This window comes from Cynocephalus volans, chromosome 17, assembly GCF_027409185.1.
Source record: "Cynocephalus volans isolate mCynVol1 chromosome 17, mCynVol1.pri, whole genome shotgun sequence".
Classification (NCBI taxonomy): domain Eukaryota; kingdom Metazoa; phylum Chordata; class Mammalia; order Dermoptera; family Cynocephalidae; genus Cynocephalus; species Cynocephalus volans.
The window spans coordinates 37,365,967-37,392,415 of NC_084476.1; the positions used below are offsets into that span (position 1 = coordinate 37,365,967).

The following is a 26,449-nucleotide window of genomic DNA, read 5'->3' on the forward strand; positions in this document are numbered from 1 at the left end:
ACAGACGCTGGCAGCCAAAGTGTCGGAGGACATGGGAAAGCAATTTCCCAGCTGCGGGGTTTTCGTAACCCTCCAGCCCTTTGCCCACCCCACACAGGGGAGACCAAACAGAGACCCTCTCACCCCTCCCTCTCCCTCTTTGGGGGAGCCCCTGACTGTGGTGCAGAATCAGGAGATCGGGTGGAGAGGGGCCAAGACACAATGGGGGAGGGAAGCAAGCGGAAGAGAATAGAAGTTAGGACCCACGGACAGTGGCTTCTGGGAGTGGAGAGTGAGGAGGGCTAGAGAAGGAGGCTGTGGCCAGCAGGGGAAATGGCCTTGAAGTTGACAGGGTCACATCATGGCCTCCATAAAAAATACACATATTAAAAAGTATACTTTATAACACATTGGTTTATAGACAAATATAATCCAGGCTAGATTCATTATAATAAATTCACTATTACGATACTCATTTTTTTCCTTCTGATTTTAAAAGAAATTAACATAAAACTGCTTTTATGGGTCCCTTTGAGTTTCGTGGGCCCTGGGCACTGTGCCCACTGAGTGTAATGTACAAGTCATCCCTGCTTGAAAGAAATACATTGAAATGTACTTTATCTAGAAGTGTGATTCTATACGACAACAATTTTTTTTTTGACTAATGATACTTTCTAAGTTTTCTACAGTAAACTTGGATAAGAAGTAATAATAAAAGCAAACAGCGATACAGGGCCTTCTCCCTGCCGGCATGTTCTGAGCACTTCCATGCGTATTTTAAATCACTGCATGGCCTCAACAGCCCGATGAAGGAGGCACTGTTAACATGCCCAGTAAAGCACTTGCCCAGGGAGTGTCTGAACCCAGGCGCCTGCTGTCTCTCAGGCGACAGTGACACGGTTGCTCCTATTTCCACACACTGAGGTGTCCCACCCCGCCCCCATAGGGGCGGCTCACAAACCTCTGCAGCAGCGGCTCCAGCCACCCCTCGTGGCACTCACAGTGACAATCCAGGAAGGTCAGCACATCGCCCTTGGCCGCGGAAGCCCCCAGCAGCCGGGCTCGCACCAGGCCCTCCCTCTTGCTCGCACGGATCAGGCGCACCTTGGGCAGGCCCGACAGTTCAGTGGCCAAGCGCTCCTTCAGGTGCTCTGGGGAAGCAAGATAGCAGAAAGGTCACCATGACAGCTCTTGGCAAAGCGCCTCATCCCAAGCCAGGTCTTTCCAGGGCCCCCCGTCCCCAAAAGAAGATGAAACAGACACAAGCCTCCTTTGCTTTGCCATGTGGAACATCTCGCCTCACCAAGAACAAGGGCTGGAAGTGTCCTGAAGGCCGGGGGAGACTTGGGGGTGGGGGGGAGTTCCAGAACCACCATCTGCTCCCCATCAAAACACAAGCATATTGAATTTTACATGTTAAATGGGTAAACTGTATGGTACGTGAATATATCTCAATAAAGATGTTAGCAAAAAAGTACTTTATAGCTTAACTCATGAACATTTAAAAATAAAAAACACAAACCATCCAACCACAATGTTTATAAAAACAGCAATTATGCTAATAGAAATTTTCTCAGGAGCACTTTACAGTTTATACAGTAGTGTGATAATAATAATGGCAGCTAACATTAAAGAGTGCTAAGTACTGCCTAAGTGATCTACAGATAACCCATCTGATCCCCATAACAATCCTATGAGGTAGGTACTAGTATTATTCCCATTTCATAGATGAGGACATTGAAGCCAGAAAGGTCAAGTAGTTTGCCCAAGATCACAGAGCAAATAAGCCGAGGAGCCACGATTTGAACCCAGGAAATCTGGTTCCAGACTCCACAGGCTTAACTCTGCCTTCCAGAGCTTTCTGCAATTTCTCATCCTTATTAAACAAATCAGAAACTTGTCAGGAGGACGTGCTTATCCCATTTTGCATAAAAGGAAATGTCTTGAAAGGATGTGCCCACGGTTAGTGCTGGCCCCCAGGTCTCCCCACACCACAGACGAGACTCTGGGACTGGAGGCCAATTCGCACCCCTCAATGGATCAGGTGGAGGCAAAATAAAAATGAGAGAATTTCCCTACAAAAATACGAGGATTTTGGCTCAAAATCCTCAACCATCATTGAAGGGGAAAATTTTGTAAAATGTTCTAAGTTGCTTCATAGTTTATGAAAACGTTTCTCTAAATAACCTTGACACGTTAAAAAAACATTGGTTGAGTTTTTTTAAAAGTCCTAAATATAACTTCAAATAAACTGATGGCAGGAAGAAGGGAGATGACTTTGCAAGCAATGCTAATTAGCTGCAGTGCCCAGTGAGCACGTGTGAAAAGGCACATGCAGTCTCCCCGCACTCACGACAGATTTTGTCAGTGGTAATTCTATGTCTGCCTGAACTGTCGTCCTGCACCTGGGAGGGCCTGACACCCCTTCATCAAGCTCATACTGACACTGCAGAAAGAGCCGGGTGGCAGCAGGAGAGACCTTCAAAGTCACCTGTGGATTAAATGGCATCTCGCCTACTTTTACAAGTTACGGCAATGGTATGGGAGGAAGACTTGGCCCACATCACCTTACATTTATGAGAAAACTGAGCTGTGTTGGAAGGTCATACTGTATTCCTGCCTTCTGAGGAGCTGCTTAATCCCATAAAGATAAAATAAATTATCTGATATTTCCTTTAGATTAATATATGTGTGAGAAGATGGCATTTTTTTTTCACTTGACAATTCTGAAAATATTTCATAAAAATAGAAGTTATTTAACAAGGACTAACTATATGCCAGGCACAAATGCAGCTCATCACCCACCTTACCTCAGTTAATCTCAGTTAATCCTCACAACGACTCTCCCAGGTAGGGACTATTATTATTCCCACTGCATAGGGGCTGAAGGCAAGGTTGAAGCTGACTCACAGTTGTATAATTGTGGGGGAGAGGGATTCAAGCCCGTGCAGTGTGACCCAGAACCAGTGTCTACACAGACAGGGAAATGTAGATGCGCACCTACTATGCACTGGCTGCTACACGAGGCTGTGTTCTGTACATGATCTCACTTACTCCTCGCAAGTGAGAAACTGAGGCTCAGACAAGACAAGAGACTTGCCCAAGGTGCCACGACAGGATCATGCCAAAGCTGACTTCTGACCCCAGAACTCAGAGCCTACCAGGCTATACTCAGCACCATACCCCAGCTGGCTGTCGTGCTGTCACAAGACTGCTGTCTGTCCCTAAAGCCCACTCTCCCCGTGATTTCCAGCTGAGCACATGGCCACCCAGGATGAGGCTCCATCTCCCACTACCCCTTGCTCAATGGGATGTGACGTGACTTCCAGGTAGTGCCCTTTAAGAGAAAAGGTGAAGCTACCCCCCTGGCTGACCAGAGGAAGCAGGAGATGAAAAACCAGCCCGGACTTCACAGACCAAGTCAGCACAGCTTCCTAGAGAAGCCAAAACACAGGCCAAGGAGCTGAGGACCCTAACGCCACTGAGCCGCCACAGTAGCCTCGACTATCATGCCAGATCTGTGACATGAGAGAGCTCTATTTCAACCTTGTGTGAATCACTCTTATTTTGAGTCTCTGCGCAAACAGCCCAACACACACACCAGTTAGGACCTACATATGTCAGCTCCAAAGTCAGGCAGGCTAGGCATTGTGCCTGCAAGAGCAGATGCCCAACAAGCAGGAGCTGTCAACCTTACAGCTGGCCCGGGGATGGTAATTTGGCTTGAAATGGGCTCCAGCAGCTAAGCCCCCAGGTCTACCTGTTGTCACATCCTTGACATTTCTCCTCAGTGACGCTTAGCTGCCCTTACTTCAGCTGGTCACTAGAGATTCACTGGCTGGGGCTAGGCCATCACCACGGCTAGTCCCAGTCCAGCCGAGGTTCTAGCCCAGCGTGGGCACCCCAGAAGCCCCTCCCTCCTCACCTGCTCACCCCCAACATCAGCCCTTCCCCACACAGCAGTCCAACCAAGCTCCTCAGACTGACTCAGGCCTCCCTGCCCTGCTAAAGCCCTGGAAGACTCCAGTTGGGCTCGCATCTAAGCCTCAACCCCTTATAGTGGCCTCCCAGGCCCACCTGATCTGGCCCTGCCCACCCTACAACCTCACCTCCTATATCACCTCCGTACTAGACAATGGTCAGTCCCAGGGAATGCCCCGCTCATGCCAGCTTCTGCACTTGCTGTTCCTGGGCCTGGGCTGCTCTCCCTGAGATCTTCACTGGGCACAGGGGGACACAGGAAGCTCGTCCTCAGTGGGCCCGTTCTACCCTTTCCATGTCACACTCTCACTGCCACGGAAAGACAGGCTCTTCCAAGAGCCAATGTTGGGGGCTTACCTCTATCACTGTAGTCATCAACAAGGATGACTTCTTCTAGCAGGATGTCTGGGGATGTCTCAAGTACACTGTAAACTGTCCGAAGGAGAGTAGACCAGGCTTCATTATAAAATGCTATGACAACAGATGTCCTGGGCAAATTCTCATAATCATATTTCTTCTCTTTGCATCTGCAAATACAACACAACTTCAGGAATTGAGAACCCAACCCAGGTCAGTGCTGGGGACAGAGCAATGAAGGGGACATAGGTTGTGGTCTCGAAACCTCCCCTGGGGAATGGGAAATAATCTGCTGGAGGATTTTCCAGGGGCCCCTGTTTGCCACTAGGAGCCCAGCAGATTCTAAGAAAGGTTCTAATAGTGTCATCCAAACAGCTTTTACTGTAGAATATGGTTTTTAAGCTTTAAAGCAATTTTCAGGTTCAAGCAACTTACAAACAAGGCCAAATCAGAAAGGAGGGAGGCTGTCACTTCTGTCTCCCCAAGAGCTCTATCTGCTGCTCCATTCCAATCCCACTGCCAGACCTTGCTGAGACTGTTCCCTCTGCCTGGAGTGCCCTCTCCTCCCTTCTCTGTGTGGCACACACCCAATCCTTTTTCAAGAGCAGCTCAGCCCTGTTCTCCTCTGGGAACCCCCAGGCTCCCTCAGCACCTGGCCCACCTCCACCTTAGCACATGCCACTCACAGTATTCTGGTTACTTATGCCCTGCTGAGTCTCTCCCTACCTTCTCCTGGCACCCAGTAGTGTCTGTGCCTAACAAAGGTGGTGTGCTGAATGCCTGCACTAGTGTCATGGCTAGAATAATTGAACATTCCGGAAAGGACTCTGCAGTGGTTGGGGGCGGGGTTCCCACCAACAGACAGTACACTTTCCAGCCATGAGAATGAGCCATCTTGGAAGGAGAACCTCCAGCCCCAATTGAGCCTTCAGATGATGAAAGCCCCAGGCAACATTGTGGCCATCATCTCAAGAGACAATTCAAGCCAAAACCACCCAATTGAGGTACTCCTACATTCCTGGCCCACCAAAACTGTGAGATAATAAATGTTTACTGTTATTTCAAGTCACTAAGTTTTGTGGTAATACATATCACAAAATAAATCACAAGAAAATTATCTGATAGACCCAACTGACAGACATTTTATAAACCAACGGGCCTATTCTCTTCAAAAATGTCAATGTCATGAGAGACAATGAAAGCTGAGGAACTGTTCCTGACTAAAGGAGACTAAAGAGACATGACAACTAAATGTCACACCTGGTTTTCTCTTAGATACTGGATCAGGAAGAAAAATAAGGCTTCTCTAAAAGTTGGAACAGCTGAAGAAAACCAATATTGTATAAATTTCCTTAATTTGATAACTACATAATGGTATCACGAGATAATGTCCTTGTTCTTGGACAATACATGCTGATGTAACAACAGGTAAAGGATTGTTATCTTTGTAACGTACTCTCAAATGTGTATATCACAGTAGACATAGAAAGAGAATGATTAGGTAAGTGGGGCAAAATAATAAAGGGCAGGTCTAGGTGGAAGATTTATAGGAGTTCATTGTGCTATTCTTGCAAATTTTCTCCAAGTTTGAATTAAATGTTTAATACAAAAAGAAGAAAAAAAATTTTAATGTTGCAAAGGGTATACAAACACCAAGCCAACTGTTACCTATAGAAATGTATTGCGGTCTTAGTGGCCCTTACGAATGCCCTCCCCAATCTCATTCTTTCCCCTTTCTACCAAAACAACCCCCTCTCCATAAAATATATGTTATAGCAAATGGAAAACATATATGTGTGTGTATAAAAATATTAATAAGTATGTCGGGTGACTAACCCCCTGAGTACTAGACAGGATGCATAGAAAAGCTGTATAATGCTGAGCTGTACAGCCCACTAGGAGCCTCAGAAAGAATCAATTGCTTACATAACACAAAAAGTGTTTTTGTGAAACCTAAAAATAAACATTTGTTTGCATCTTTAAAAAAAGAAGCAACTTAGTTTCGAACATGCACAGGTTCAAAGAAGAATGAGTAAAAATAAGAATGGGGAAGTGAGGTTTTCAAAGTGAAATTTAGTCACTGTAAAGAACTGTTCTTTAGTCTGAAATCACATTCTTATTGTTTTGGATTAAAATTCATTTCTTCTCTGATTGAACAAAAAAAGTTGGAACCATATGTCAGCCCCTCTTCAATTTTTTTGTTCACATGTTTTCACTGCTCTGTGAAAACCAAAAGCCTGAAGCCACTGTCACAGAATGTCTAGGTGGGCTCATTATTTGTGTCATCTAAATCACAAGAAAGCTGGGTGCCAATCTGGTAATATGTACCCAGAGCTTTAAAATGTTCCTCTTCTCTTTGATCTCCTATCAATATATCTAAGAATTTCTTGCCTACAGGAATAATCAAATACCCTGAAGGGGGCTTGTGGTAAAAATGTTTTGTTGTACAATTAACTGTAATAGCAAAAAACTGTAAACAATTTCAATGTCCAACAAGAAAGAAATAGTTAAAGTATACTATGGCTGCATGAAGAAATGCTACCTAGCCATCAAAAATGACATTTTCAGAGAATATTTTATAGGAGAATGATCATATGATAATGTTAAATCGAAAAGCAGGATACAAATCTATAAATAGCCAGTTCTATAAACAATAATGTGTGTGTGCATGTGCTCATACATAAACAATAAGCAGTAGAAAGAAACATGCCAAAAACGTTATCAATGGTGATTGATATGGATTGTGTCCCCCAAGTTTTATGTATTAGTAGCTTGATCTCCACTGTGACTGCTAAGAGGGTGGAAAATCCTAGTATGGTAATTGAAAGGTGGGGCTTTGAAAAGGTGATTAGATTCTGAGGACCATGCCTAGTGAATGGATTTAAAATGGTGGTAATGGCATGGTTCTGATGGCTTTAAGAGGAGCACATGAAGGATTAGTCTCTCTCTGTTCTGCCATTTTCTGCCATGTGAGACCGTTGGGTCATTGTCACCATCACCAAGGCCTTCACCAAATGTGTTCCCTGGACTTTGAACTTCCCAGCCACCAAAACTGTAAGCAATATATTTCATTTTCTTTATAAATCACCCAGTTTCAGGTATTTCTGTTATATGCAACAGAAATGGATTCATACAGAAAACCGACACCACAGAAGTAGGGTGTTGCTTATAACAAATACTTGAAAATGTGGAAACAGCTTTGGAACTGGGTTTTGAGGAGAGGCTGGAGGAATTTGGAGGAACAGGCTGAAAAATGCCTAGATGCTGGTAAACATTTAGAAGGTAAAAAAACCAGGGAAGGTTTTAGAGATTTGTTAAGTGGTGGTGAGCAGAATGCTTATGGAAATATGAACTGTAAAGACTATTCTAAAGAGGTTTCAGATAGAAATAAGAAGTTTATTGGAAACTGGGGGAAAGATCACACTTGCTATGAACTGGCAAGGAACTTGGCTGCATTCTACTCAGGCCCAGAAGTTTTATGGAATGTGGAACTTCAAGGTGCTGACCCAGGGCATTCGGCAGAAGAAATTTCTAAACAGCAAAACATTCAGGAAGCTGCATGGCTACTTACAACAGCCTACACTCAATTATGGCAGAAAAGGCATGAGGTAAAGCCAGAATTTATAATTCAATAGAAAGGAGAGGGCAAAAGATTGGAACATTTTCAGCCTGGCCATGTGGTAGAGAAGCAGAGAGCATTTTTAGAAGAAAAATCCAATGGTGCAGTAAAGGAACTGGCTGCTAAAGACATTAGCATGGGGATGTACGGAAAAGCCTGGGGACCCAGGTAGAGATCTGTCGCACGAGTGGATTCGAGCAATGCTGAGTGGAAACATAGGGTTGGAGTTGCAGTGGGGAAACCCCAACAGCACCATGCATAGTGGAACCATAGGAGCAGGACCACCATGGACACTCCAGAGTTGTGGAGCTACCAGAGCAGGATGCCACCCTGGGGGAGCTGAAGTGTGGCCTGAGACCAGGAAAGCCATTGGAGTAGAGCTGCCCAAGGACTTTGGGATCCAACCCCTGTACCAGAACATGTTGTCAAGGTACCTGATTCACCAGCTTTGAGATTTAATGCCTGCCCTGCTGGGTTTTGGACTTGTTTGGGACCTATTACCCCTTTCTTTTGTCCTATTTCTCCCTTTGTGAATGGGAATATTTACCCTATGCTTGTCCAACCCTGGTATCTTGGATGGAAGTAGATACCTTGTTTTGATTTCACAGAGGGAACCTTGAGACTTTGGACTTCTGAGCTGAAACAAGTCAAGAATTTGGGGATGGAATGAATGTATTTACCTGTGAGAAGGACATGAATTTTGGGGCCAGGATGGAATGATACGGATTGTATCCCCCAAGTTTTATGTATTAGTAGTATCATCACTGTAGTATCACAGTATCACCACTGAGACTGTTAAGAGGGTGAGAAATCCTATTATGGTAATTGAAAGGTGGGGCCTTGAAAAGGTAATTAGATTCTGAGGACCATGCCTAGTGAATGGATTAAACATGGTGGTCATGGGCGTGGTTCTGAGGGACTTTAAAGGAAGAGCACATGAGAGATTAATCTCTCCCTATTCTGCCATTTTGTACCATTTGAGATGCTGGGTCACTGTTGCCACCACCAAGGCCTTCACCAAATATGTTCCCTGGACTTTGAACTTCCCAACCTTCGAAACTGTAAGCAATAAATTTCATTTTCTTTATAAATCACCCAGTTTCAGGTATTTATGTTATAAGCAACAAAAATGGATCTCTGAGAAGCTGGATTATCACTGATTCTTATTTAATTTATATTTTCCTGCATTCTAAAATTATTCTACAATGAGCACACATAATTTTTATAATCACAAAGAAAGAATATTTTTAAAAAGCTGGATCATATTTCTCTAGCTTCCCACAGAAAATGCCTTCATTGAGCAATAATTTAATATTCTCCCCTCTCTTTTTTCTTGGCCTGGTATAGTTTCTATTTCTTTCCTTCAAACATCCCCTAAGGGTATTCTCCTTTATGAAGTTCAATATATCCTTCCGGAATGTTCCTTAGTTTAATTCCAGGAAAAACACTTTCTCCTTTTCCTGACTGTTAAAAAGCTGTGCATCCTTTGACTAGAAAAGAGCAGCTGTGCATCACTTTAGGGTTCCAGTTTTGCCTTGGGGACAAAAGGGAGCTCAGACCTAAATTTAATGCCAAATCATAGTAAGCCATCATTTCACTAAATTTCTGGTATATTCCATGGCCTTTGTGAGGGCAGGGGATGAGCTGTGCTTGTCTCTGTATTTTCAGCATGCCTGTACTGTACCTGGTAATAACAGTAACATCTGTTGAGTGCTCACTGCACAGTAGGCTGTGTGCTAAGCATTTTAACGCACTATTCTACCTTTTTTTTTTTTTTTTTGTCCTTTTCATGACCGGCACTCAGCCAGTGAGTGCACCGGCCAGTTCTATATAGGATCCGAACCCGCGGCGGGAGCGTCGCAGCGCTCCCAGCGCCGCACTCTACCAAGTGCGCCACGGGCTCGGCCCTAACGCACTATTCTATTTAACCCATTGCAACCCTGGTCCCTACCCACTAGGGACTACAGTAATCTCCACTATTATCATACATGTCCTCTTTTACCTTAATATAAATGTTACCATACAAATGTCTTTTTAAAAAAAAATAACAAAAATTATATCCTTTGTACAATAGGCCAGGAGGTCGTAATATACATGTGCGTGTTTTACGTGCCCAGAATCCTTTCTCCTTCCTTCACGGTACTGCACTTTGATTTCTCTTTCAGGAACCATGCCTCCCTGAGGTTTTATGTGGTTTGTGTAGGGATGAACATATACAAACACACATGTATACACGTATACACACACATACACCCTACCTCTGGGAAGGTCATGCCTCAGGCCTGACCAATCAACTTTTCCCTGTGACATCATTTGAGTCCTTGAATTCAAGGCACAGAATAACCTGAACCCCGTTCTAATCCCAGATTTTTCTATAATAGAAGCCAATAGATTTGATTTTATATTTAAGTCAATTTGCATTGGGTTTTCAGTTATTATCAACCAAAAGAATCCTGACTGATACAGAAAATAAACGTTTTTTAGAAGTGAATATAGGACTTCTGCTTCTGGCAATATGGAAGACTAAAATGTCTGGGGAAACCCTCCTGGTATAGGACACCCAAAAAACTCTTGATAAAATACTTTTAAAATTTCTTTTGAATGTATGGCTTGGCTGACAGAAAAGGAAAAGTCCTTAGAGTCCAGGAACAACAAGAAAATACTAATCTAGATATTAGAATTATCACACCAAAGCATAAAATAGGTGTGCTTAATATGCTTAAATAAACGAGGACCTCAAATGAACTACAAAGAAATAGGAATGACAGGCAGACGTGACTCACTGTAGGCATCTCACAGCCATGGTGTAAACCAGGTGACAATGGAATATGTTCAAATGCCAAACTAGCAGCCTAGAATTATACACGCAGCAAAACTACTGCTCAAGAACAAGTGCAAAATAAAAAAGGTTTCAAATAAACAAAACAGAGTTTACAACAATAGACTTCTCTACAGCAATTAACACATGATGTATTTCAGGAAAAAGAAGAATGCCAGAAAGGTCTCCGACTCAGGAAAGAATGGTGAGCAGAGAAAATGGTAAACTCGTGGACAAATCTAAACAAACAAATATCGCACTTTAAAAATGTCTTCAAGGGCCAGCCTGTGGCTCACTCGGTAGAGTGCGGTGCTGATAACACCAAGGCCACGGGTTCGGATCCTATATAGGGATGGCCAGTTCGCTCACTGGCTGAGCATGGTGCTGACAACACCACGCCAAGGGTTAAGATCCCCTAAAAAAATAAAAATAAAAATAAAATGTCTTCATTTGTTGGTTTAAAAGCAAGACAATTAAAATATTAGAGCAAAGTGGCATACAAATTAAGAAAGAAGCTGATCGATGCTAAAGCATTCTATGGTCCATAGTTACTGATTAACTTTATATTTATCTAAATATAATTAACTTAATATTTAAATATTAAAATAGATACTATAACTGCTAAATTAGTAGAGAGAGAAAAATGGAATGAGAAGGGGTAAAAAGACTCTATCAACTCAAAAAGTAGTAGGAAAAAAGAGGAAAAACACTGAAAAAAAAGCGTAATGAATAGGAAGCATGAAATCAGATGGTACAATCAAATCCAAAAGTATCAGTGAGCATAATAAATATAAATAGATATAACTATCTAGTTAAAAGTCAATGATTGTCAGTCTGGATTTTTTTTTTTTTTTTAACAGCAACACAAATTCAAGCAACATACAAGGGTACTTCAAAAAGTTTGTGGGAAAATAGAACTAAAAGGTAATACAAATCTTTCCATGAACTTTTTGAAGTGCCCTCATATTATTCTGAGTCACACTTCTAAAACATATGGACACAGAATGAATGAAAGAAAAAGGATAGAAAAAGATATTATGAAAATACTAACCAAAATTGAACATGTTCTGTGGATATTAAAGTACTGACTCAAAGAACGCCATTCTGACAACCACAAGATGGGTCTAATGAGAATTAATAAAATATCCTGCAGTTTCCAACCTTACTGGGGTAGCAAAAGAAACATCAGTCTAATGTCCACACCATGTGTGAGGTTTTTCCAAAGTTAATGTTGCTTTGAGAACAGACAAGGAGTCTACCTCTCTGCAAAAAAAGGAATCCTGACTAACTCCTTCCTGCCAGCCCTAGCAAGACACACTAACTTTTGCTGAATTACCTATCTATACTTTAAGACTCTTTGCCATCCCAGCACCAAAATCCTGGTCCCTGAACTCTGACACACATCTGCAATTATAGCATCAACAAGGCTAAAATGAGAGCAAGCAGTCAAGAAATGCAAACACCTGTGTATTAACCACATGCTTTCCTGGCAGTGGTTTACTGCTCTTCTGACATGCAGAGAAGGGCTGGTGTTTGCATGCATGGCATCCACATAGATGTGCTTGGTTACACAGCAAGCCACTGTCACTCCACTTTTTCTCTCCTGCTAAAAAGGTCAGAATGCAAATGAGGATGATGTCATAGTGATCATCTCAAGGCCCCTGTATTCTATGAAAACTAAAATTTTTTGCAAATTTTGGTACAACCTTATTAGTAACCTTTCACTTGTGACACACCTCCCAACTGACTGTGACATCATCACAAGTTTCAACTGCACTTGACCTACTATTAATCCCTTACTTTGTCTAATTATGGTATTCTCCCACACCCTCAAAAGCACCCACCCTAAATCTCCTGAGTCAGAAATCCACAGGCTCTAGGCCAGTAGCTTTTGACCTTGTTTGCGCATCAGATTCAGTCTAGGTCCTACCCACAGAAATTCTGATTTAATTGTTCTGGGGAAGGTCCCTGGCATCAATATTTTTTAAAAGTTCTCCAGGACCGCAAACTCAGCTATCTGACTCCCCACTTTGGCTTGCTGTCATCTCAGAGTACGAGTTCCTTCTCCTTGCTAGGATCAAATGAGATGGTATTTGTGAAAGTGTTGCAAACTCTGTACTTACTATACTACCATGCAAGGTTCCTCGTCACCATTATCATCTCCTTCTTGATTCTGTACTGTAACTAATAGAAATAAAGCTGTGCTCTATCCATGGCATGTGAATTATTAGATTCACAGGGGTCCTGGGTCTATACTGGATCTCACAGAAGTAAAGCTAACATTCTAAAATGTCTCTTTATTGAGCTAGCCCTTCCAAGGGGGCAGACACAGGACCACATCTTGCAAATAACAGGAAGAGCCAAACCAAATGGTCCCTTGGTCGTTTCCAACTCCTTGCCTCTGGTAAGAGGTTTATGCACTGTATTGCAAAGACTTTTGTTAAAAACATATGTGGGCCTACATACATACTCACGTTTGAGTACGTTCTCAACCCACACTTACACGTATATTTTTCTTTTTTTTTTCTTTTTTTTTTTTGAGTTTTTTATTTTTTTTAATTTATTTATTTATTTATTTATTTATTTATTTTATTATTTTTTTTTAAATTTTATTTTGTCGATATACATTGTAGCTGATTATTGCTCCCCATCACCAAAACCTCCCTCCCTCCCTCCCCCCCAACAATGTCCTTTCTGTTTGCTTGTTGTATCAACTTCAAATAATTGTGGTTGTTATATCTTCTTCCCCCCACCCCGGTTTGTGTGTGTGTGTGTGTGTATGTGTGTGTGTGAATTTATATATTAATTTTTAGCTCCCTCCAATAAGTGAAAACATGTGGTATTTCTCTTTCTGAGCCTGACTTGTTTCACTTAATATAATTCTCTCAAGGTCCATCCATGTTGTTGCAAATGGCAGTATTTCATTCGTTTTTATAGCTGAGTAGTATTCCATTGTGTAGATGTACCACATTTTCCGTATCCACTCATCTGATGATGGGCATTTGGGCTGGTTCCAACTCTTGGCTATTGTAAAGAGTGCTGCGATGAACATTGGGGAACAGGTATACCTTCGACTTGATGATTTCCATTCCTCTGGGTATATTCCCAACAGTGGGATGGCTGGGTCGTATGGTAGATCTATTTGCAATTGTTTAAGGAACCTCCATACCATTTTCCATAGAGGCTGCACCATTTTGCAGTCCCACCAACAATGTATGAGAGTTCCTTTTTCTCCACAGCCTCGCCAGCATTTATCGTTCATAGTCTTTTGGATTTTAGCCATCCTAACTGGGGTTAGATGGTATCGCAATGTGGTTTTGATTTGCATTTCCCGGATGCTGAGTGATGTTGAGCATTTTTTCATATGTCTGTTGGCCATTTGGATATCTTCCTTAGAGAAATGCCTACTTAGCTCTTTTGCCCATTTTTTAATTGGGTTGCTTGTTTTCTTCTTGTAAAGTTGTTTGAGTTCCTTATATATTCTGGATATTAATCCTTTGTCAGATGTATATTTTGCAAATATTTTCTCCCACTCTGTTGGTTGTCTTTTAACTCTTTTAATTTTTTCTTTTGCTGTGCAGAAGCTTTTTAGTTTGATATAATCCCATTTGTTTATTTTTCCTTTGGTTGCCCGTGCTTTTGGGGTCGTATTCATGAAGTCTGTGCCCATGTATATTTTTCAAAACCTATTTCTATACCTGGAAAAGTCTAGAAGGACACACAGCAAAAATGCTCTCCCCTTGGGCCAGCCCGTGGCTCACTCAGGAGAGTGCGGTGTTGAGAAAAATGCTCTCCCCAGTAATGATTTTTACTATATTTTCTTTTTTGATTCTCCGTATATGCTAAAATTTCTAGCGTGAACATGTATTGCTTTTATAATTAAAATAAACAGATAAATAATTGTCCCCACCCAAAAAGGATAAAAGATCTGGATTGCAGGCTAGCTCTGTCCCAGATCTGCTGTGACCTTGGGGGTGTGGCTTTTCCTCTCTGGTTAGACTGGATGCTCCCTCAGGGACCTCCCTCCTGCAACATTCAAGGAACCTAAGTACCCTCTGTCTATTAATTAGACTCCCAGGGACCCCACCCGCTGCACTATGGACACATCATCTACCATTCCAGTTTCTCAGGCTAAATCTCAAGATCCTGATTAGCTCTTTACCCCTGTTCAAACTATAATAAAAGTGAGACCCCAACCAAGGTCCTGACCCTACTAACCACACGGAAGTTATGCTTCAAAGGCTGGCTCAGCTGAGACCCACCCATCTTGAGCTCACCTTTCTCTCAGGCTGGGCAAGAAAAACCCAACAGGCCTTGCTGCGGGAATTAGAGGCAGGAGGAATTCACACTCCTCATCACGCTGGGTTGGATTAACTGCCCAGGGTCAATGCAACAGCAAGATCTATAAGCAAATCCTAATAGGACACAGGGCAGCTGTATCACCATGGAGACAGGATACCATAAGCCCCATGGGTCATCCACAGTGTTTCAAAAAGATATTCACAACCTCAGACAATAAAGCAAGTTGGATCCGGAAAAGAAAAACTTTACAAGCAATTCCTGGATGACTCTCAAAAGCAACCTCCTGAGTATATTCTTGACAAATCGAAAAGTGGAAAAACTACCAAGAATCAAGTAGACAGTGTACTCCCAGTTGTGAATGTTTTGTTAATTCCTAGGTTACATTCTTTCTATTCACTTTTATTAGTTTATTTTGGAAATTAAGGAAACTGAGGCTCAGAGAGGCTAAATAGCTGGCCTGAAATCACAGAGTTGATGAGGAAAAGACCCAACTTTTATCTCACGGGGGCTGGGTTTGAACCCTTGGTCTGATCTGAAAGCTTCCCCTAGACCTTGCCTCAGTGAGCACCCCTGGGGTTTCAAGGAACTAAACATACACTAGACTGTTCAGCTGCAGTAGGGGAACTGCTACCAATCCCAGCAAAGTTTTATTCAAAGAGATTAACCATGAAAAATGCCTCAGGCAAAAGCATGAGGATAGGCTTGGGAAGATCCCCCAAAATAGGAAGGACAATGAAGTTCAAGTTCATCCAAACTTTACCAACTGCAGCAGAGGTAGGGCCTCTTTATCCTGGCATTCATGGTCTCTCTGGCCAAGGTTCCACAGAACAGGACCTTAAAATCCTGAGATCTGCATGATGCCAAGGGCGCCAGGAGAGTCACAGTTCCCCCAGGCCAGTTCCCCCACTTTCCAGCTGTGGGGCTTTGGGTTTATTTCCACACCGTAAAGCAGGAATGGCACGGAGTGGTGAGGATGGCAGGTGCCTGGCACACACAGTGGGCTGTCCCCACCTGCTTCAATGGGGACACCCTCTCTGAGCTTTCTTTTCCTTTAAGTCTGTAAAGAGGGGGCTCAAGCAGGGACCTGGAAGATACCTGCCAACTCCAAGGAAAGGAGAAGGCCAGGAGGCCCAGGGACAGACGTGGCAGCAGCCACCTGGCCTTCCTCCTACTGCCACCCTGTTACCTTGCTCCACATCTAGGCCCACAGGAGCTCCAACAGGAACTAGTCCTCTGACCACAATGGCGGAGTCCTGCACCACCCAAGGGTGAGCTGGGCTGGACCACAGCCAGAAGGAGCCCTGCCCACCAGCTGCGCCTTCCTGCCTCCCTCCACCCAGTGCTCGGGAATCCAACTCCCAGGGAGAGGGGAAGGAGGCTTTCTGCCTCTGACTAGGCTGTCCAGCCACCTACCTCACCTGCCAGGCGCCCCTGCCATTCTGTTCATTCGCTGGGCCCTGGCACACACGGATGAATGAACGGAGTCTGTCTCTGCCCGAGGGGTCCTGAGCTTCACCAAGGCAGAGCCACGTGGGCGCAGCACAGCTGTTTTGTGGGTGTTGTGGGGGCCAGAAGGACACCCAAAGGGGATCTCACCCGAAAGCTGTCTGCTTAGCCCCGACCCCCAACCTTTTCAGAGCAGAAAAACAACTTCTTAAGAGGGAGAGAGCTAAGAGACCACCTAAAAACGGACTCAACAATTTCTCAGATTTTTCTATTTTCTTCTTTTTTTTTTTTTTTTAACTTTCTTCCCTCCCTTTCCCCTAATATGAACCCTTACACACTGCCTTCTCCCGTGAGAGCCTCAATGAGACGCGCGATCCCCCAGCATCTAGAGACCCCGGTTTCACTCGCCACTGCTCAGGTGGAGACGCGGGCAGCGCTCCGCCCCGCACCTGTGGACTCACAGCGGGTTCCAGCGCTCGGGCAGGCGGCGGTGCAGCGAGATGCGGTCGCTGAGGTAGATGTTGATCTGGTGCAGCCGCACGCTCTCCTCCTGCAGCCGCAGCTCCTCGCCCTGAAGCTGCAGCCGCACCGCCTCGCCCTCCGCACCCAGCGCGTCGGCGGCCACCGGCGGCCGCGCCAGGACCGGCTCGCGCCGCCCGGCGCGCGGGGGACGCGGGGGACCCGGCTCGGCGACGGCGGCGGCCCCGGCCCGGCGCCGCGTCCGCATCACCGAGCCCAGCGCGGCCAGAGCCAGCAGCGCCAGCAGCGCCAGCAGCGCCTCCCGACCGCGCCGCAGCCCCCGCGGGCAGCGTCGCCGCGCCGCGCGCCCCCACATGCGCCCGCCAGCTGCGGCCAGCCGTCGGCGCGCCCCGAAGCGACGGCGGAGGCCGGGACCCGGATCCCGGAACCGCCGCGCCGCCCCGCCCCCGGCCCGCCCCACCTGCGCGCCGCCCCCTTCCCGCCCCGCCGGCCCGGAGGGCGGCTAATCTTGACCGGGTCCCCACGTGGGCTGCCTGAGACTCGCACCTTCCTCCTTGCGCTGTGTACATTATTAAAGAGGCAACGGCGCTGAAAACCTTAGCTCAGCCCCTGGCACGTCGTAAGCGCTCAGTAAATGATGGCCGAGTGCACCCCGCGGTGTGCTACCAGTTTTACTGCCATTATCTCATCTGATCTTTACGCTGTCCAGTCAAAGGATTACCAACTAAGATTATCAACTCCATGTTACAGATGAGAAGGCTGAGGCGCAGTGAGGCTGATAGACCCCAGGCTGTCTCACGGACCCCTGGGCCTGCGGCCTGCCCTCTGCCATACTCTTTGGAGCCCTCGAAAAGCAAACCCTCGCCTGGCTCCCTATTTGTTCAAAGCTGTGTTTCCTATTCCCCACTTTACAGACACCTCCAAGAAACTGATCAAAGGAATGAACTATCCCCTCAACAGAACACATGCATACACATGTATAATATGATCCCACACACCCCAGGCCATCCATCCGTGTTAAGTACCCCTGGTCTTGGCTAGAGGTTTCCTTTGGGAGTATTGAGGAAATGAGGGAGCCTCAAGGGTGGTGGAAATATTTAACAGAGCCGAGATAAAGTGAAGAGTGAGGCTGTCTCCTAGGGGTAAAATATAGGTGGGGGCAAAAACCCAAAAAGCTCAGTAATCAAGATAAAAACTCTGCAACTCCTACTTCCAGGCACTGGGGTAAAAGAAGACTAGGATTCACCACTCCATGTCTTTGCATGTGCTATTCCCTCTGGTTGAAATGCCCTTCCCCACCTAGCAAACCGCACCCATCCTTCAATGCCCTGCCAAAATCCATCCCCCTCTGAAGCCTTCAGCGATTCCACAGTCTTTTGGGCAAAGGTATTTCTAGATTGCATCATCCCTTTGTGTAGGGTTGCACCAGAGAAACAGAACCAGCAGGAGATATATTAAGAGATTTATTAGAAGGAATTGGCCCACACAGTTGTGGGGCTTGTTAGGAGATCTGAAATCCACAGGGCAGGCCATCAGGAAGGGCGGCTGGAACTCCTGGGCATCAGCTGGAGCTGCAGTCCACAAGCAAGCAGATGATGTCTCGTTTTTCAGGCCAACCTCAGTTCTGCTCTTAAGGACTTTCAACTGATTGAATAAGGCCCACCCAGATGATCTTCTTTACTCAAAGTCAACTGATTATACACGTTAATCACGTCTAAAAAATACCTTCACAGCAGCACCAAAGTTAGCATTTGAATGAATAACTGGAGATAATAATAATGCACACAGCCAAGTTGACACATCAAACTGACTATGTTAGTTTCCTAGGGCGGCCATAAAAACCTGACACAAACTGAGTCCCTTAAAACAACAGAAATTTATTCTCCCACAGTTTTGGAGACTCGAAGTCTGAGATCAAGGTGTCAGCAGGGCCACGTTCACTCTGAAGGCTCTAGGGAAAAACTGTTTCATACCTTTCCTAGTTTCCGCTGTTGCTGGCAACCCGTGGCATCCCTCGGATTATAGATGCATCGCTCCAATCTCTGCCTCCATTGTCATTTGGCTTTCTCCCAGTGTGTCTGTCTCAGTGACTCTTCTACTCTCTTAAGGACAATAGTCATATTGGATCAGGGACCACTCTAATGACCTCACTTTAACTTCATTACATCTGTAAAGAACCTATTTCCAAATAAGGTCACATTCACAGGTAGCAAGGGTTAGGCACATATCTTTCCGGGGGGACATAATTCAGTTCATAACACCATCACACTTTGTTATGGCACTTGATATATTAGGCTGTGTTTAATTCATACCCTGGCTTTAGAAAGAATGTAAGGGATTTAGAGTATGAACTGTGGTCATTTAATAAGCCCAGAGCTTGGTACAGTGTCAAACACACAGTAAGTGCTCAATTAATGTCTGGCTGCACATCTCCCACTCAGCTTCCTTAGGTACCTACTTGAACTCACTGGAGAGGTATCTGATGGAGGGCACAGGCTGGTTAAGTGCAGGGAGGGGTTACTCCCAAAACATGAATTCCTAGGGTCTTGTTGCTGGAAGGGCCTCAGTGGTAATCTAATCTGGGAGTTTCAAAATCTGCTCCCAAGAACCCCAGGAAAGTGAAAAGGAGGCTGACTGGGTGGGGCTCCAGTTCTCCTCCCTGAGACCAAAGCGCTGACATATTTATCTGTTTAATACTTTGAGCTTCCCTATTAGACTACAGTACGCTCCTCCCTAGTTACCCCGGGAACCATAAAAAGGCCAAAGGAAGTGTGCTGTCCAGAGCCACAGCTTGTCAGTGGTAGAACAGGAACTAGAAAGGAGTAAGAAGGTGTGGCTGGATGTCAGCCAATATCCATTCTCCTCTTCTTCCTCAACAGCAGAACCCTTGGTTTTTTATCTGTTTCTCTGGGCAGAATAAAAACTAGATTTCGCAGCCTCCCTTGTAGCTAGGTATGACCATGTAACTAAGTGTTCCACCAAAGGGCTACAAGTGGTGGTGTCAGGTGGGAATTCTAAGTAATGTCCTTAAGGGAAATTTCTTTATCCTTCCTTCTTCCTGCTGGCTGGATTGTGGATGTGAAGGCTGGAGCTCAAGCAACTACCTTGGGTCATGAGGTAAAGGTCATCCACTGAGAATGGTGAACAACAGGGCAGAAGCAGCCCATGTACCTAACACTGTGGACACTGAACCAGTCCTGTCTGCTTCCTTTCAGGCTTCTTTTATGTGAAAAAGAGATAAACTTCTATCTCATTTAAGCCACTGTCTTTGTGTGTTTTCTGTCCTGTGCAGCTAAATCTAATCCTAACTGACACAAAGAACTAATTGCAAGAGAATTCCCTGAAAATCTGGCTCTAATAGTGTGGTGGTTTAAAACGAAGCTGCAAATCCTCCCTGACTTTGAACTATGTTGAAGTCCTAACCCTTGGTACCTGTGAATGTTACTTCTTTTGGAAATAAGTTCTTTACAGATGTAATCAAGTTAAAATGAGGTCATTAGAGTGGGCCCTGATTCAATATGACTATTGTCCTTAGAAGAGTAGAAGAGTCACAGACAGACACACACCAGGAATCGGGAAGACCTGTAACTGCTACCTTCAATCAATAGAATATGATGGAAATTGAAGCTCTGTGACTTCTGAGGCTAGGTTTAAAAGGCTACGAAGCTTACACTTTGTTCATGAGATCACTGTTCTTGAAGCATTGAGCTTCTAGGGAAGAAATCTGACCATCCCAGTACCATCACGTTGGAGAGGCCACAGGTAGGCACCCCAGCTAATAGTGCCAGCTGAGCCAATCTTTAGCCAGCCCAACAAGTCCAGGTATCAGCAGGTGAGAGAAAAAGCTATCATGGAAGTGTCTCCTCCCTAGCCATTCGTGTCACCTCCAGCTATTCAAGTCATCTCAGCTGTGGCCCCACACAGCATGGAACAGAGAAGAGAGATGCCCTTTTGAAATTCCTGACCCACAGAACCCATAAGTATAATAAGATGGTGGTGGTGGTTTTACACCATGCAGGTTTGGAATGATTTATCATGCAGCAAAAGATAACTGGAACAAGTGGATTATTTTAATAAATATTTTCTCCTCCAGGAAATATTTATTGAACATCTACTATGTGCCAAGTACCATGCTAAGGACTAGGCACACTGTAATGAGCAGGTGTAGTTAAAGATTAACAAAGCCAGATACAAGTTAAGGTGGTAAGGGCAGATTTTAATCGATGATATACCATTGGAATAAGGGAAAGTGTCCAGTGTGAACTGAACTCAACTTCAATTTAATCAGAGGTGACTGGGCATTTTAAAGGAAGAATGAAGGAGTGGAAGTGGGAGGTATAGGGGAGCTCAGTAGAGTCAGGGAAGTGAAAAATTACAAAGGATTGGTCAGTATAGATGCTAATTAGGCCAGCTGTGTCTGTTAGTTGGCAATTATCAAGGTTAAGATTTCACCCTCCCACAGAGCCTGGAGACAGAGACCCTATCCTTTCTGCAGATTACCTTTTAAGTTAATAGCTTTCAGGTCCTTGAGAAACACGCTCTTGAGCTGTATGAGATACATGTACATCTGAAAAGGACAGAGGAATTGTAAGCCTTTTTTTAGTAAATGCTTTAAGGGTGGTCAGGGGCCTATGGTCAGGTGTTGGCTAGAACAGTAAATTCTTTTGGCAGCTGGAACTTTCTAAGGCAGGTGCTTTACGAGGGCCTAGGGTCATCCTAGGGATGCAGCCCTGAGCTGTTAGAAACTATGTTAGTGTTTGTTTAATGTCAGGGGAGGGGACTGGACAAAATCATTTGTGTTGATAAGCTGCGTCGAGAAGAGGGCTCAGGAATGGCTAGAGTTTGGTCAAGGAGATAATCTTTGTTACAAAACATATTTTTGACATCATGGTGCTTACAGTCTAATTGGGCAGACAGATATTAAACAGATAATTTATTAGAGTTGTGATAAGTATTTTGAAGGAGAATTGCAGGGGACTAAAAAGTTTCCAATAGTAGAACCTGGTCTAGGTTAGGAGTTTGGGAAAGCTTCTCCCAGGAGGTAATGTTTACACACATACCTGAATGCTAAAGTGACATCAGAGACCTGAAATCATATCTTAGGTTGATCTGGAACTCCCTCTGCTGGTGCCCAGTTCAGGAAACAGAAGAGTTTTGCATCCCCTGTGGAAGGATAGAGCACGCACTGTGTTTTTGTTGTTGTTTGTCGGTTTTACCACTGGATGCTGATCCAGAGCTTTTTAGCAAATAAATCTGGTCTAATTCTTTCATTTCAAAGAGGAGTCTGAGATACAGAATGGGAAGCGGGTCTCAAATAACTTGGCGGCTCAGGTAGAATTAGGATCTAACTTGCTGTCCTCTTCTGTCTTCTTCTTGCTGGTATCCCCAAAGGGAAATCTCCCCCAGGCTCCAGGAGGGGAATGGGGTTGGGGTGAACCAGGCAAAGCAGCTCCCATCCAGGATAACCTGTGGCTGTCGGACTTCTGGAAGGTAGTTCCACCCACAGTGCTCAGGGCCCCACCTACTTCCCCCATGGAACAGAGTCTGCTGGTTGGTGCCAGAAGGCAGGTGTGATAGGAGAGGCCTGGAGCTGAGCCTTTTGGCCACTGTCCAGACACCCAATACATTTAAGATCTGTGGTCAGATAAGAAAACAGACAAGGATTACAACTCATAATGTCTGGGATCCACATGCCAAATTGGAATGCTTCTTGTAAAAGCTCAGTTGTAGAGAAAAGAGCGATAGAATTAGGCCTTACAAGACATGGCTTCTTTAAGCCCCAGGTAACAGGTAAAATCTGTCATTTATTGAGCATCCACTGTGTGCTATCAACTGCTAGACCTTATTTTTCATGAATTGTCTCATTTCACCCTTATAACAACATTGCAAGGTAGACAGATGAGAAAACTTAGCCTCAGAGAAGTGATTTATCCAAGGTCACGAACATGCGAGGATTTGTATCCAGGTCTCCTAATTCTGGTCCAGGATTTCCCAACACACAACTCACTGTTGGGTGAGTTGCTACGATATCAAAAGGCAGCTTAGCTTAGAGGACAGGAGCACAACCTTGGAGGCCATTTGCCTGAGCACGAACCCCCAGCCCCATCACAGATTGCTGTGTGGCCTTGGGCAAGTTACTTAACTCCTCTTGACTCAATTTGTTCACCTATAAAAATCATTATAAATAATAGTACCTCCCGAGTAGGGTTGTTGAGAGGATTGAGTGGTGGAGTCTACACACTCAGCGTCCCTGGGCACAAAGCAAGGTGGAGAGAGTCTCAGCAGGGGCAAGTGGAAGATGTCTAGCACCTTGCTGCTTGAATTATAGACCTCAGACCAGCAGCATTGTCGCCACCTGGGAGCTTGTTGGAAATACAGCATCTTGTTAATAGAGGTAAAGCACTAAGAATGGTCCCTGCCCACAGTAAGCACTATATAAATGTTATTAATGATGATGTATTGATATCCTGAGAGGGTGAGTCCAGCGGGGAACTTAAGTCCTTTTGTACCCCTTCCCAAATTGAGTACCTTGTCCTTTCCCTGGATTTGTTGCTAGTTTGGGGGGGGGGTGATATAGTTTGGATGTGTTTGTCCCCCAAAAGCTCATGTTGGAATTTGATCCCCAATGTGGCAGTGTTGGGAGGTGTTTGGGTCATGGCGGTGGATCCCTCAAGAATAGATTAATGCCCTCCCTGCGGGGTAGTGACTAAGATCTTGCTCGGTTAGTTCCTGAGAGAGCTAGTTATTAAAAGGACCCTGGCACCTCCCCTTCCCTCTCTCTCTTGCTTCCTCTCGCCATGTGATCCCTGTACCTACCGGCTGCCTGCTGTGAGTAGAAGCAGCCTGAGGCCTGCGCCAGATACAGCTGTCCCAGAATCATGAGCCAAATAAACATCTTTTCTTTATAAATTACCTAGTCTCACATATTCTGTTATAGCAACACAAAAACGGACTGATACAGGGGGCTTATCTGTTCACTGACCACACCATCTCTTGTCATCAGCTACTTAGCCAACAAATAGATTTCTCTAGAAGGCACTTTTTTTTTTTAAAGATGACTGATAAGGGGATCTAAAGCCTTGACGTGGTGTTGTCAGCACCACGCTCTCCCAAGCGAGACAACCAGCCATCCCTGTATAGGGATCCGAACCCGTGACCCCGGTGTTATCAGCACCACACTCTCTCAAGTAAGCCACAGCCCGGTCCCTTAGAAGGCACTTTTGATTTGTCATATTAACTCCCTTCATAGAAGTCATTATGTCCCTTTTATAGTTTAATATGATATATGGTAGATGTGGTATTTCAAACTTTAGTTGGGAACAGATGGCTTATTCAAGCAATAATTGGTACAAGTATTAACCATTTGGGAAAAAAATGTGATTAAATCCCAACCTCATAACTTACACCAAAATAAATTCCAAAATATCTAAAGATGCCAATGGAAGCAAGGAAGGCAGGAAGGAAAGAAAGAAAGAAAAGGAAAGAGAAAGAGAAATCCCATGATGGAAGCATTGGGTGAAAAAACCCAGAGACCATTAGGGGAAAAATCTATAAATTTGACTATATAAATTTTTTAATTCTGGAAGGCTTTTATAAGCCTTCTAAAATAATACAAAGACAAAAGACAAATCAGAAAAAGGTATTTGCAGATGATATTTGCCCAGTATGTGAATCAACAGGGAAATAAAATGAACAAACAGAAATAAAAATGGTCAAGGATTTGAACATACAGTTCTGCCAAAAAGAATATAAATGGTCTATGAACATATGAAAATATGCACAATCTTTCTATTTAAAATAAAACTCAAATTAAACTTACTCTGAAATAGTTTTCATTTACTAGATTGGCAAAGATTAAAAATGTTATTAATTTCAGTATTGGCAAGGATGTGATTAAACACGTTCATACACTGTTCATAGAAATGCAAACTGGTATTTTGAAAAGCAATTATGTAATATTTATTAGAAATGTTAATATTAATATCCTTTTGATCTTGCAATTCCACATCTAGGAATTTATCTAACAAAAATAGACTCACAAGAGCTCAAGAGATATGTATACAAGGAAGCCTATTGCAGTACTGTACATAAAAGCAAAAAGTTGGAAACAGCCCAAATGTCCATTAATAAGAGATTATAAAATAAAGTATCACACATCCATACCATACCATAATATACCACAGTGCCCTTAACAAGCATGAGCTAATTCAAGGTGTTTAACATACAAATGTGTTTAAAAGAAAAAATCTAAAGGAATACTTACTAAACCATTAACTATATTATATTTATTTATGATGAGTGAGATTCTGTGGTCTTTTCACTTTTGTTCAATTTATGCATTTTTTCAACAAATATTTATTGAACACCTACCACTTGGCAGGCAGTGTGCTAGATTCTGGGGATCCAGTGGAAGACAACACCCAAAGCCACTGATCTCAAGGAGCTTACGTTCTATATTTCTACAGCATTAGAATTCTTTACAATAAACACCATTACCTTATTAGGAAAAATGTTAAGCATTTAAAAGGAAATACTTTTTAGAGATTAATTTACTTCTAAGTCCTCCTTACCTCCTGCCTAATCCATTGCACCAGTCTCTGGTCCCTCTGTCCCCCTGCTCTGTCCTTCCAATCTATTTCTTTTCTTTTCCTTCAACTACCTAGACCCCACCCATTCTTTCTGCCCAACTTATGGCCAAGCTTTCCCACGAAGCTGTCAATGATGCCCCCAAACTGTGATACCTTTCTCTGAATTGATGGCGAAAGCTCACAGACCATCCTGTTCTGCAATCATGTAGGATTCCCTGGGAACCAGATGCTGTGTCATTATCATTCAACACACATAATGCCTGGCACACAGAAGGTACTCAATAAATGTTGGTTGAATAGAGATTGTGTTGGCAATGGAGGTGCACCAACTAGATCACCTTTCAAGAGAACTTGCTGAGGGGAGCACTGTCGGCTGAGAGCTTTCAGCTGCTATGCCCATGGAATCTGCGATATCTTCTGGCTTCTCCCAGGTAGCAACCGAGCATGGTAGGGGTAACAGAGCCCTGCTATTTCTGCCCGATGTGGGACACGTTAGCAGTCAACCTTTGCTTGGGGACTCCCCATCAGCCTGGCTGAGACTTTCCCAGAACCGCACTGCAGTCTGAAGCTCCTCCTGCCCAAGCCTCCTCACTATCCACTCTCCTTTCTCAGGTGTCAGACCTGCACCATGGTCTAAAGACTCCCCTTCCTTCTTCCTCCGCTTTCCCTCTTTATCCCTTGCAGGCATTTTTCCCACAAAAAAAAAAAAAAAAAAAAAATCTGGGCATCCGATTCTCAGAGGACCCACACCAAGACAGGAATCAATGAGAAAAAAAAAAAAAAGCTGGAAGAGAGTTCATAAATAGTACGACTATAGATACACTTGCATAAGAGATACGTGTAAAAAGATGTGCAAGATGCATACTTCACAAACTTTAA

General features: G+C 44.1%; 1 protein-coding gene across 1 annotated transcript in view; it reads right to left on the reverse strand.

Annotated features, from left to right (window-relative positions):
- GALNT12 (polypeptide N-acetylgalactosaminyltransferase 12) overlaps window positions 1–17,337 on the reverse strand; it is a 34,512-nt gene extending 17,175 nt beyond the window's left edge. Inside the window, exons 1-3 of the mRNA XM_063082352.1 lie at window positions 16,964–17,337; window positions 4,318–4,487; window positions 941–1,130 (exon numbers count right to left, since the gene is read on the reverse strand). Coding sequence (XP_062938422.1) covers window positions 941–1,130; window positions 4,318–4,487; window positions 16,964–17,337 — 734 coding nt within the window. The remainder of the gene's footprint in view (window positions 1–940; window positions 1,131–4,317; window positions 4,488–16,963) is intronic.
- Between the last annotated feature and the right edge of the window lie 9,112 nt (window positions 17,338–26,449).